Source organism: Dicentrarchus labrax, unplaced genomic scaffold (assembly GCF_905237075.1).
Source record: "Dicentrarchus labrax unplaced genomic scaffold, dlabrax2021, whole genome shotgun sequence".
Classification (NCBI taxonomy): Eukaryota; Metazoa; Chordata; class Actinopteri; family Moronidae; genus Dicentrarchus; species Dicentrarchus labrax.
This window is the reverse complement of record NW_026136724.1, coordinates 19,233,380-19,247,338: the sequence shown is the minus strand read 5'-3', so window position 1 is coordinate 19,247,338 and position 13,959 is coordinate 19,233,380. Positions and strand designations below refer to the sequence as shown.

Here is a 13,959-nt window from a genome sequence, read left to right as displayed (position 1 = left end):
ATACATTCTGCTCAATCTGATATGAGCTATGAAAAACATAAAACAAGACCAGATGTTCAAATACAGCTGAACCATGGGAGGAAAGCGAGCAATTTGAGATTAAACTCAAACATTCTGCCACGAAGGCCAACAGCAGCAGTATGAAGTGTACTGCAGTTTGCCCTTTAGGGAGGACACACAGGCAATTAGTGCGCCTGCTACAGCAGGCGGCTTCAGCCCAACACCCGCTGGGCCTGGACTGTCTGCCGGTCCCTCCTCAACCAACCAGCATGTGGTTTTCCCTTCAAGCTCCTTACATAAAAATACAACACACATATATAGACACATCTACGAGGCTACACACTTTCATAATGCATACAGTTGGTTCACAAGTTGGTATGCAAAACACAGAAAGGTGTTCTTGTTTGAAGCTTCTGTCGCAGTATTTGAATAGTGAACCTTTTTTTTTTTCCTCCTTCAGTTGAGAGTTAAGATGCCACAGGAAAGAGAGAGGGAGCGAGGGAGAAGTATCAGGGCTGCTGAATAATGCAGTGAGATACTGAGCTGCTGACCAGGAGAAGCCTGCAGTCTGGCAGCAGAGCCCTGCTTTAGACTTGTTATGAATCCGGACTGCTTCCTTCTTCTCTCAAGGAAGAAAGACACACAGCTCTGTGTTATTAGTTTGAATGTTTCAAAAGATGGTGAGTCAAAAGGCCAACAGAAAGGTAGATGATGACCTGGTAGACATCATTTCCCAGGTGTGCCTATATGAGACACTTGCTCTGTACATATTTATAGGTGATGTTTAAGCCGCGTAGATCATCAAGTATCAGTGTTAAGTTCGACAATGTGGTTCCACTTTCAGATTTCCAGAGGGGAGGCCTGAGGTGGCACTGGTCACCCCCGAAATCTGATTATGATCCTTACTTCTTCCACTCTGCACTGTGGCTGGAGCGTAGTAGTTTTAAATGTTAGCATGTCGGGAAGGGGACTAAATAACGCTCCAAAGTTGGGCTAAACAGTTATGATTATTTTTGAGAATATTTAAGCACTTATCCCAGTAATGTAGCTAGCTAATGTTACAATGGTGTCTAACTACATAAGAATGTCTGTCATAATATGAAGTTAACTTGCAAGTCTCTAATATCGATTGTCATATCATTATGACGCACTGTGCAGTCTTTGCAGTCTTGGTTATGTCCCCTGTTGGATGGTTGCACCCTCCAGAAACCAAAGGGCTCATATGACCCTTCGCAGATCCTGGATCAAACCCTGCAACTGTTTGGGGTTGGATTTTTCTTTGCACAAGGATTTTCTTGTTTTTTTCTCTGCTATTTCCTTTAACTTCAGGGTTGAGGTTTATAGAAGCTGCAGCTGAAGACAGTAACGAGTACTTTGATAGTATTTGGGGAACAAATTCAGGAGGCTTGTCAACCCTACCACTGTATGTTCCCTAAATCAGACTGAAACTCAGGTTTTGTTTGTCCTCTCTGAATGAATCACACAAAACACGGACACAGCGTGTGAATTCCTAACTTATAATGAGGTCCCAGGGTAATTCTGCTCTTGTGTGAACTGCACAAACAGCTTTAAATTAGGACCAAGGTTGAGGCCCCGGGGCTCCTGCAGGCTACTGTAGCTGAACCACAAGTCAATATGCTGACAGATTCTTCTTTAACCAACAGAAAATGATGATACACGTTTTCCCAAGATTTCCTGCCTCACACTCACACAGCCACTTGTTTCTCCTCTCAGGTATTCCCCTGGTGACCACTCCAAGGATGGACCTGAGTGTTCGGTGCCTTGCTCAAAGGCCTGTACGGCAGCGGTTTTGTTAAAGAGAGAAAGGGGAGGGCAGTTCACACGTTTTCCTGGTGGGTCTTGGGTTTGAACCACCAACCGTCTGCTGACAAGCCATAAAAGATAACATATGTATTAAATAACCATTAATTAGTTAAATTAATCAATAATGAATTGTTAGTTGCAGCTAGGAAGGTAACAATCGATTTGAATCGATGAGATAAAAAAGGAATCATGATGCTCTTTTTTGCTTGTTCGTCATCCTCCGCCACTCACGGCAGTGAGCTGTATCAAGTCGCAAAGCCATGGCGGATGCAGGTGAAGACTGTGTGTGGCAGCTTTTTGGCTTCAGAAAATGAAAAAGGTAAGAAAATAACAGACAAGACATGGCAAGAGTTTTCTGTAGCTGACAGGGTTATCCTTTCAGTTTATACCCTACCTGAGAATTAAAAGTTCAGGAGTGAGTTGAGTTCATCGTTACATCCTTACTTGCAGCCCTAATTGCTCCAATTTAAGGCGTCAAAGGGGTAAAAGGTTGGGAATCGGTTGACTTTATTATAGTACACATGACGTCACTGTTAGTCAGTATATCAATAAAGTGATTACGTACTGCTTTGTGTGTCGACAAGCTGCAATTGTAATGCACAGTGTCTCACAGTTCTCTCATGCTGCCATATTACTACTCAGTCACTCTGAAGAGCTCCACCCTCATTATGGGACACTAACATCTGCCATACACCCAGCCATCACACCTCAGCACAGCACCTTCCAGTCTGCACAGCACTGCAGTGAGAGTGTGAATTTATGTATGTGTGCTGTATCTGTTGGGAGGCCATCTCTAAATCTGCCTGCATTGATCCACGCTGAGAGAAGAGCCAAGGTGAATTCCTCTGCAGGGTTGATGGACGGAGATAAAGACGACAGCCAAATGGAAAGTGCAAATCGTTCCTGGGCAGTCGATAAAGCCGCTGAAATCTCTGAAACACTCTCTCTGTTTAAGTGTCTGTGCCTTTAGAGCTGATTACACACACTTACCTGCCTCGCAATAACTTTCACACACTTGTCATCAAGTCTAATACACACTCACAATGGTGTATAACAGCCCTGTGAGTAGCTCAAGTCTGGAGCTGGGGTCTAAGTGCAGGTTGGTCATGTTAAAAGCTCCACTTGTAGCATTTCAAAAATCATTACAACACGAATTTAGTGTTATTAGTTACTGTAAACAAACAAGACCTTTGAGAACAAGCCTCTACACTGTATATTATATTGGGTAGACACTTTCTCAGGCTTTTGCATCAACACCAAAGACACATGTTTTTCGGTATCGATAACATTTAAACAATCATGATTAATCAAAAATTTTGTAATTACAGCTGTTGTAGTTGTTTTAAATGTGAGACTTTAAAGCCTTCTTTGTGCACCTGTTATCACAGCTCATTTAGTTGTTGGACCACATTGTGAGCAGAAGGGGACTGGACAGGTCGGATTTGTCATTAGCAGCTGATGACACCCTGAAGACCCAAAGGGTAACCAGTGGAGGTGTTGGGTTTTGGACATCCAAAAGGCAGAATTGTTGCTACTTTTGTTTCTCTGACAATTTGGGGAACTTTGCTGTCCATCTTGCACCCCCAGGGCAGTTAAACAGAATGCACTCACTAGAGACAAACAGAAACACCCTCACGTCAAAATCAACAACATATCGGACCACGCTCAGAGGTTGCAGGAAGGAGGTAGGCCATGCCACTTAGATCACTTTTTCACCAAGGCAGTTTGAGGGCTGGTTCGGAGCTGGTGCCAAATCTGCTGGACTCGGGGTGCATGGTAGCTCACCTATGCATAGCCCAGGGGTGAGCAAGTTCAACCCGCGGCCCTTTGCTACTAATATCTCACGTCAATGTTACGCTTGTAACTTTAATATCTCACGTCAATGTTACGCTTGTAACTTTAAAGTTACGTTCAAGGTTAGGGACACTTATGTAAAAATAGCTGTATGCTTGCTTGGGTAATGTTGGTTGACCCAGCCAGCTTGTGTAACCTTGGTAACAACTTAATAACTTAGAAGTTTCTCAAGAACCCAGAACTAGCACAACTTTTTGTGAAACATCCTGTAGTGCTACAGTATGTTACACTGCACCAAACTAACAAAATGCCATCTATCCATGGGGAGGGTTTGGACTTGCATCCAGTAGTCGTCCCTGACGAAATCAAGAAAGGCAACTGAATGTGATGATACTGAAAGGATTCAATAACAGCATTTACAAAACAGTGTGGCACGTTTGTCATTGCTGCTTGAAAAAAAAACTAATTTATGCTAACTCTGTCACAGCACTGATAATTCAATTTTCACAAATCCTATTAAAAACACAGCGTATTCAGCCCAGAGGTGTCGGTGACACCTCTGGGCTGAATCCATTAAAATGATCACTGAGTAGTCTGCATATCAGTTCAGAGGTTAAGTTCTAACATTCAACTACACTGATCACTAGCCCCGGGCTTAAGATAAAGACACAACTGACCTTGTTCACTATGATCAGTTTACAGTCACCAAAATAAAACACCTGCATGCCATGAATCTGCCTCCATTTATCATTTAGCAGCAATAATTCTGTACAAATGCAATTTCTACCCCAAACATAGACTTCCCAATGGAATGCAAGCTGCAGTGTGGTTTAATTGCTCCTCCATGAGTGCACTAGTGGGGTTAGTTGATAAATTAAAGCTGTTATCAAAACCAGCTGGCAGGAGACGACAAGCATTTTCTACCTGAATAAAAGCTTTTAAAGGTGGGTCTTTCTTGGCTTTTAGAGCAGGTATATTCAGGTTTTTACACAAGCTTCTGCTATCACATAAATGCTCCTACTTCAGGGTGCTGGGACCTGGCGGCAGATGTAATGAATTGCTTTATTACACCAACAGAATTCCTTTTTATAGCACAAATCAGGAAGAGGCTCTGGTTTACAGCAGAAACAGAGCTAAAGGTAACATTTTTAGTGGTAACAGAAACTGGAGACTGATGAAAAGTAGAAAATATGACTTTTTCTTCCATGTTCTGTAACCGCAATCAAGGCGAAAACCCAAAATGAACACCCATACACATCCTATGCAAATGTAGGTGCACACAGACTTGGCAATATGGGCCGAGGATGAAGGTGTTCAGCAAAAATTATCATAAATTATCATCAATGTCCTCATTACAACACATTTTAGGAGAACTCTGCAAGAAGTACCAATTTACCTGCCCATCAACCCCTCGTTAAATGCATGCAAATCGCACCTCTGGAAATACAGAGGCCCCTTTTTTATTTGAAGAGCACTGAAGCGAGAAGTCAACAAGCTGTGGCTTTCTTCCTCCTGCGGGAGGGGGGGGGCAAAAAGCTTTGATAAACTTGCGGCTACGACAATAAAAACAGCGCTTGTTTTGCAAGAGAACACATAGATAGAGGCTATCGCATACAAGCTGACCCAATCAGCAGACAGGACGAGGGGTCAGGGGGTCACAGAGTCTTCCATTACCCCGGGCACCAAGCTTCATTATTTATTGCACACCAGAGAAATGCAGCTGCAGGACACACACACACACACACACATACACATACACGCACTTATACAGTCATGTCCCACAGCAACAGAGCTATTACAGTAGTGACTGCAGGGGACTGTCCCTCCCATTCAGACAAATGCCATACGGGCACAAAAAAAGTTGAACCTCATTCACTTTGAGTACAAAATAATGAACTTTATTATGAAAGCCAAACCTTCGAGTATCCAAAGTGTCGCTATGAGTGACAGACTGAAATGGGTTGTGCAGTTACTCATATTTTGGTAAAAAAAAAAACGCCTTGGAGCGTAGTTAAAACCTATCAAATCTTCACACCTCTGGTTTCTCCTGAAGAGCTCTTGTGTATCCTGGATGTTCTAGCTGGGTTTATTGACGTGTGAAGCAATATCAGATCAAATATTATTTATTTATTTATGGTTATTGCTGCCATATCCCTAGTAAACAACAAAATGAGCCAAAGGTTGTTTTGCTTTTGCAGGCAGTTGACACTGATTTGTCAGCTGATGTCATAACTACGTAAGACCCCCCCCCTCTAGCTCTGACAGTTAGCCAGGGAGCAGAGAGACTTTTCAGGGTGTGGTCAGACTGAGGGCGGGGAAACGTTCTGCCCAAATATAAACGTGCAACTTGACCATAAAAGTGTTTTAGCGGTTGTCGTTTATTTGCACTAAAAAGAAAGATGTACTGAATGTGCAGACGTTACTTGTAGCTGTTGCATGGCTAGCTAGCAACGGTACACACGGCCCATGTCTACGTGGATTGCACCTGTGTATGTGTGAGAGTTCAGGCTCTGAGGGGGCTGCACCCAACTTCTTCCAACTTCCTGCAGCAATTGGCCGGGTGTGTGAAGTAACGTATGCAGGGTTTTAACTTTTCTCTCAAGCTCACCAGCTACTTCCTTACTCTGTTATCCTCATTTGTAGAATTCATTGCATCTTGTCCCGGTCTATAGCGGCAGATTTTTCACCCCGCCTTTGAGTATGGCCTTTCGGACAGGGTAGAAGCACTTTTGTGGTCGTACGACCATTCATACTCACTAGTGTGCTTCAAGAGCAAACCCTAGGCTTGCCTTATTCTACAGATCACATACTACAGAGTAGAAAAGCCTCGGATGCAGAATTTAGACCAACCATACACCAGCGCTCTCCTCTGTCATCTACATCGAACTGATGAAGATGTTGCAGGTCGATTAACGGCTCCTGACAGCAAGGCGAGGCAGCTTTCATTCTTGGTTTAACAGACTGACACTCACAAACAGTACAAAAGGGAACATTCATTGTATCAGGGGAGGACTAAATAACCAGCCAATAACCAGTTTTAATAAAAGGCTTGTATGCCCCTTATATTGGTCAAACCCTACTGCAAACATTCACAATGCTCATAAATCCTTCAGACTGCTGCCCTTTTCCTCACATTGAGCTTTTCCCCCAAATTCTTCAGAAGACTGATCACGTCTATGATATAACAGGTGGATGACACTAACTGTCTGGTATTTCTTGTGATGCTTGGAGTCAAATCTTTACTGCATCTGCCCAGCTTTACAGAGCATTACAATCAGTGAACAAATGTGACGTACTGTACATGTACACACCTCCAAACCTGGCCGCTGCCCTGCGTCTGGATGGCGACACCAGCTCCTTGACGATCTGTAGGACCTGCATGCTCACGGGGAGGCAGCGGTAGAGGCAGCCAGATGTGCCACAGGGCAGGGGCAGCCCATTCTTGCCCTCTCACCCTCCACAACCTCATCCCTCCCTGGCTCCCCCTCAGGACTCATCCCCTAATCCACATCATGACTCCCGGCTCCTGGGGTTCTTGATTTCAGCATCCCGAAGGAGAGGGCAAGGAACAAAGTTTGTGCTCCGGTACCTGGTGCTCGTTTCTGGGTTGTGTCGCGTGTGTGTGAGAGCTGGCTGCTTCTCCGGGAGTTAAAAAAAGAAAAGAAGCTTTTTCTGTAAATTGTCTCCTCCTTTATCTTCTTGATGTTCTTTCTCCAGATTTCAACACACACTTACGATCTCTCTGGCGCTCAAATGTCCTCAGAGACTCTTGCCGGCTGGTCTGCAAGCACAGATGTCGAGCAGCAGCAGACACAAACACACACTACCTGATAAGTGCTTCACCTGCTTCCAGTGCTGCCTCTGGTCCACATGAATCCGCCTACGAACCTCAACTCAACAACTGGCAGCTGCTGAAAGTAGCGGAGGATGTTCGCCGGCACCGTCGACTCTCTGCAAACTGAATGTGTTCATCTTTGCGTGTGATGTGTGTGTTGTGTCGCTCAGCTGGAGTGCTCTCACACACACTCTTCAGTCGGCAGTCAGCGGCAGGGAAGCAGAACAGAGCAATCTTCTTTTTTCTTTTTCCCTTTTCGTTTTTTTTTCTTCTTCAGTGGCTCCAGCCGGCAAGCCACCTGGTTGTTGGGAATCAGTACATGCACAGTTGACTGGTGACGATGCTTCTCAACTGTCCAACTCTCTCATCTCTTTTTCTGACTCCCTTTTCCTCTCTCATCCATCTCTTTCTTTCCCCATCACCCTCTCCTGCCTCAGTCCTGCGAGCACTGGCTGCTTTTTTCTTCCTCACTGTCCTCTCTTCACATCCTTTAAATTCTTATTAATGACCGCTTCCACTCACTCACCCACAGCATCTCCTTCCCTCCCTTTCTCTCTCTGCTTTCCTGCACTCCTCCCTCCTCCTCCTCCTCCTCTTCCTCTCCCCTTCTCATTGTGTGCCTTTCTGTCTCGGTCACCCACCCCCTTTTTCTCGTGTACGTTTAATGTTGAGCTGAGAGCATGAGCAGAATGTAAAGGGGTAAATTCACGAGAGGAGATGTGTGTATGTGTCCCTGTGATGATTTTTACCCAGCGGCATCAGTAACGCTGTCATCCCCAGGTTACGCCCTCTCACATTTTCTTACTGTCTTTGTCATAACCTTCACTCCCCTCAGCATGTCTGTGATTGTGATGATGTTTTTAATTGCTTTTCAAGACAGAAAAGATCATAATCACGCTTTTTTTTTTCTTTAAGCCAAAAGCTAGTCACACTACCAAAATCACCATCTATTAAGAAAGTTTAATTTATTAAGTTTAACTTATAAAAAGGTATTTTTTTGGTCAATTTGGGTCATTTCATATCCTATAATTGGTAACTCCTGTGGGGCTCCTCAGGGATCCATCCTAGGCCCTGCTATCTTCCTGATAGGCAACACCTATTGTGTATAAGTAAGTCCATTACGTGGTTCTGGCGCCCGCAAATTCGAGTATATAATTGTAGCCAGTGTGTGTGTCATGAAATGAAACATTACGCCGACTGCATGCAACTCCCTCTAGATCATTGACTCGCTGGTAAATGGTATCTGCTTCCTCTTCAACGTCCTTCAAAAACACAACAACCAGAAAGCCGACGAACCATTAAAGACGTACAGAACAATGTTGAGTAGCCAATGTGAAAGTTTCATCAGACACGTCAGATGAAGCTTTTCTTGACTTCAAGAGCAGCATTCGCACTACAGTGTCAAAGAGCAAAAGCAATTCTTACACAGAGCACCTCTTGTGCTGTATGTATTGTTGTGGACAGCGCTCATATAGTCATAGAGGAGATGTGGAGCAGTTTTCTGCATGTCCCTATTGTGTTCTATATCTGTGTCACTGGGTCTTACACAGGGGATGTTCAACCTTTAAATGTGTGTGGAATAAACGTTCTAAAAATACATTCATTGTAGTCATTTTTCTTATTTCCAATGCCAAATGTATTCAAGTTCAACCAGGTAGTAGTTAAAAGCTTGTTTCTGTTGCTTCTTGCAAAGCAAACATGTAATGTTGCTGTCAGAAACTGACAAATGAAGGGAAAGAGTCTTCTTTTCATTTATTAGGGGCTCAAATAAAAAAAAATCAAGACTTATAGGGTTTAATTATCATCAAAATGATTGATATGATTGAGATTTCTTTGCAGTGCCTCACATCCTTTCATTAGATTAGATTAAATTATATCCAACATGTCTACATGTGCACAGTATTGTTTGGTAGCGCTCCACCTCTCTCAATATATAAGATCATCTTTCCTTCTTTCATCTCTCCATTTCTTGTTTGCCTCGTTTACTCTCCGCCCCCGTCCATTATTCCATCTCTAATCAGTCCTCATACGAGTATCCCCTCCCTGTTTCTCTCTAACTGCATCATCTCGCTATAACCAGGCCATTTAAGCTTCCTATTGGTGGTGTATCCCCCATGTTGTAATTTCTTTATCTCCAACGGGGTTAGGCGATGTCAGTTTTCCAAATTAATTACGCCAATGTCGACCTTTTCACGTAAAATGACATCCAGCTGTTGTCACTCAGTTCTGACATGATGTTGCTTTATTAAACATGATCGGTATTTCACTGGGTTTTCTAATCAACACAGGCAATCACGACTACGAGATTAATGGAGACTTTTAATGTTCTGAGATCTGATTAGATGCTAAACTTTTGTACTGGTACTGTACTGTACTGGTAAAGTGAAAAGTTAAGTATTAAAATAGTCACGTAAATGTAAAGTAAAATTGAAGGACCAATTTTAATTTTAAATAAAAGAAAGAAAAAAACTTTTTTGGAGGCCAAGAACAAACAAACCAAACAATCAAACAAATAAAAACAACTGAACTGAAATCTCACAAACAAAAAATGAAAACAAAAAGTGAAATGAGCTTTTTGGTCAAAACCCCAAATCATTGTCTCTATTGCCCCTTCCACCTCCTCTCTGGTTTCAAATCCAAACTATTTCCCAGCAGCCCCTGCTGTAAGCATTGTTCTCCTATGTCTTTATTCGAGCGGGTAAATAAAATATACTGAAGATGAAGTGACCTTGAGCAGCGGCGGTGACACCTCACACACCTTCAAGGCACATGAACACACCATGCCATTAGAGCTCACTGCCATGTTGAGCAGGAAGATACGCACGCACGCGCACACACACACACACACACACACACAGAGATCATTCATACATGCATGTAGACGCACGGCACGCACGCGCAGCACACACACACACACACACACACACACACACGACGATCATGCATACATGCACGCACGCACGACGCCACACACACACACACACACACACACACACACACACACACACACACACACACACACACACACACACACACACACACACACACACACACACACACACACACACACACACACACACACTTACTCAAGGACAGTGCAGCATGCAGACAGGAGCAGCAGCAGCGTGGTGATACCAGCTTCATTCTTTACACTAATGGAGTCCCAATAACACTCTTCTTCAAATAAACCACATGCTTTTTGGCCTGTGCGCTACAGTTTGCACATGCATCCATACTTGTTAGCGCGTCGAGTCAAAAGGTCCAATTACAGCATTGCTGGACTGTCTCTGCGTCTGCTGTTGCTATGCCACAGACCCACTGTTGCTAGGCTGTGACCCCACTACACGAGGTGAAAGCGTGGCCTTTTACAGACATAATGGTGGTCACCTTTCAGTGACTACAGCCATTCAAAACACCCACTTCTGATAATTACCAGAGCAACACTCCAAAATTGACTGGTGGCACTTTAGATGCTTTACAACTACGTCATGTATTCTTTTCTATGTGAAGTCACACCCAAGCTGCAGCTGTATAGGTCCACATTTCTGCAGGGGAACGCATTGTTGCTGCTGGTCGACTCTGGCAGCTGGTACACTTTTGCTTGGGGCTACTCAAAGTTAAGGAATATCTATATAAAAACTCATTTTTAGAGGCCTAAAGCATTTAAAATATCCAGCATCTAAATAATATCCTGATTAATGAAAAGAATGATCAATAAAATTTGCATTGATTCATTCAAAAACAGAAAATAGTCCATCTATCCATCATCTATAATGGCTTGAATTTTAATGGGTTTATTAAATCTAATAAAAGGATCTTCCCTTATCCCTTAAAAATAATAAGTTCATCATTTAATTTTTAATTTAAATAAATATTAAATATGTATTTCTTTGTTAGTCCCATGTGCCCATCTATCACATTAAATCTCCCAACTCATTTTGTACTCTTAACATTTTATGATCACTTAAATTTAGAGGCTGCTCTTTTTAGTTGCCTTTTAAAAAAACGTGCAAGCAGCATGCCACCTAAAACTTTAATAGATACAACCCACAGAGCAGTAACAAGAGCTCTGATAATACTGCGGCTATTTGTACACATTCATACTGTAGCACGTACTGTGCACATCTTTCTGTGATGAAGCTTTCACAGTGGGCGAGGAGGAACTTATTGTTTGAGGAAAAACGTATTATCTCAGCATTACATTGATAACCTTCAAATAGAAAGCCAGATGTGGTTCCCTGCAGCTGGAGAGACTCTTCAGAGGATAAATGAACTAAAACAGCAAACTCTTGAATCTAGTGCAGCACTCCATGTTTCATGTTGTGCTTCGTACTGTGCGGCGGCATGTCAGATGTGTGCTACAGGCATCAAGTGACACAGGTCATATGAAACGCTGGAGCGCTGTGTGGCCGGTTTTTGAATGACCTCCTCCTTCGAGGCATGCACGGGAAAGAATTTTCCCAGGAATCACTGTGTAATCCCTGAAAACTTTTCTTTGGTTTCACATTCTTCCTTTCAAGAGGGATTATCAAAGGAATCAAAGAGGGGGAGGGGAAAAAGTGAGTAAGGTGAGAGGTGGAGGCACCTACAGAGATATGGATTGACCTGCTTTCACTGTAGCTGAGTTGTGAAGAAGCAGGAAGATATTGATGGAGCCCTCAGTCTCCTCCCAGCAGCACCCACAGGTCCTGCCAACCAGGGGCCCCTCTACAATCACCAGATCAATAGGCCCCCTCCACGAGTTCGCCTTAACACCCTCCTGACTGAGAAGCGACATATACTGTAAGTCCGGTGGAGCTGCTGATGCATCGTCTCTTTAATCTACAGGTCAGATAAGAGCTCGGCCCCGTGGCAGCCTGCTTCACTCAAACTGGCAACCCGAGACGCTGTCAATGACGCGATTGGGTCTTCGATCTTGTGCCGACGTTGGAGAGAGGAGGCACTCAGCACAGGTTGAAAAAACACAGCAACAACTGTGGAGAGCGGGGATGAACTGAAGCAGGTCGGTGCAGGTCGATACCGACGCAGATACTGTTATTTTTCTCCGACAGTTAATTAGAGGTGCGAGTAACCATTATTTTCATCCGCCCATTATTTTCTCAGTGCATTGTTTGGTCTATAAAATGTTTAAAAATTGACATTCACAGTTTCTCAAAGGGCACAGCGATGTCTTCAATGTGTGCGTTTCTTCTGAACATCAGTCCAAAAGGTAGAGATAGATAATACGCTGTCACATATGACAAAGACAAGCAGCAAATCCTCACATTTGAGAAACTGACACAAGAGAATATGTGGCCTTTTTGCTTGAAAATTAATAATCAATCAATCAAGTAATCTTTGCAGTTGGTAATATTCTGATCTGGATGGAAAAGCCTATTTAGCTGACATTAAAAGAACTGGAATAAACCGATGTCTTCTCTCCATCCAAGACACTGCATTTGAATGAGATTTATGTATTAATGTGAGACGGTCAATTTGATCCATATCGCCTCCTCCTACGAGGCTGCAAGGTTACAGACTGACAGTCTTTTTGAACTGAAACCGTTGAAGGTCGGTTTTTGTGCTTTTATTCTACATCTTTAAACGCGATCGTTCAAAAAGAGTTCAGTCTTTTGTCCAGAATGATATTTTCTGCAGAGTGAGAAAGCCTGTGAGACGGCAATGAAAGCTGTTCCCAATACAGAAAACACCTTTAGCAGAATGATAATAGTTAAAGAACTCGGAGTAAAGAATATGTGAGAGGTGGGGAAACAAAAGCCGGAGTTTTGGTAGATTACATGGAAGAAAATATTACTCAAGAAGAACAGAGAAGAAGGCTCTGACAGGAACATAAAAAGCTTCACAATAAAAGACTCCAATAGGAAACAGAAGCTTTTAAGCCCTTATTGTCAACATTGCTCAAAATTAGTGAGGAACTGTCTTCAGTTATCACAACATGAATGAATGAACATCTTTGCTGCGTGCCAGGAAACACAGTGTGAAGGCTTTTTCAACTCGATGCCACTTCTTTGTTTCCACTTCAACTCGCTCTGTCGAAAAATGACAATACCAACTACACTGTCATCTCTCTGGCCCCCGCGTCTGAACTTCGGTCTCTCCTTGTGCACTGCGAGTAAGTGGCAACACCAATTTTACCCAGCGCTCCTCTCCACAAGGCTCTCAATCTGCGTCCTCTTCCCGCCCTGCCTCTCTGAAGGGGTTTGTTTCGGGGTCGGCGGCGGCTGGCATAAGGACCCGCGTACACACACAAACACACAAATCACGCAGACATGACAGCGGTGTGAACACACACTCCTCTGTTGTCCTGATGGCAGCATTCTGTCGGAGGGGGTGATTGAATTAGGCTGGGTGCTGATTGCTCGGCACATTGATTAATGCTGCCTGCTGTGCTTCAGTGCGTCATGGCACTCGGACTCCTGCTGCTGAATGCCAATGAGACACCGTGCACGGGAACAACATGAACAGGAGCAACTCACCACATTTAAGTAGATGCGTGCTCGTAGTTT

General features: G+C 43.5%; 1 protein-coding gene across 1 annotated transcript in view; it reads right to left on the bottom strand.

Annotated features, from left to right (window-relative positions):
* usp6nl (USP6 N-terminal like) overlaps positions 1-8,976 on the bottom strand; it is a 46,734-nt gene extending 37,758 nt beyond the window's left edge. Inside the window, 1 exon segment of the mRNA XM_051392962.1 lies at positions 6,930-8,976. Within this exon segment, the coding sequence (XP_051248922.1) occupies positions 6,930-6,999 (70 nt within the window). The 5' untranslated portion in view covers positions 7,000-8,976.
* Between the last annotated feature and the right edge of the window lie 4,983 nt (positions 8,977-13,959).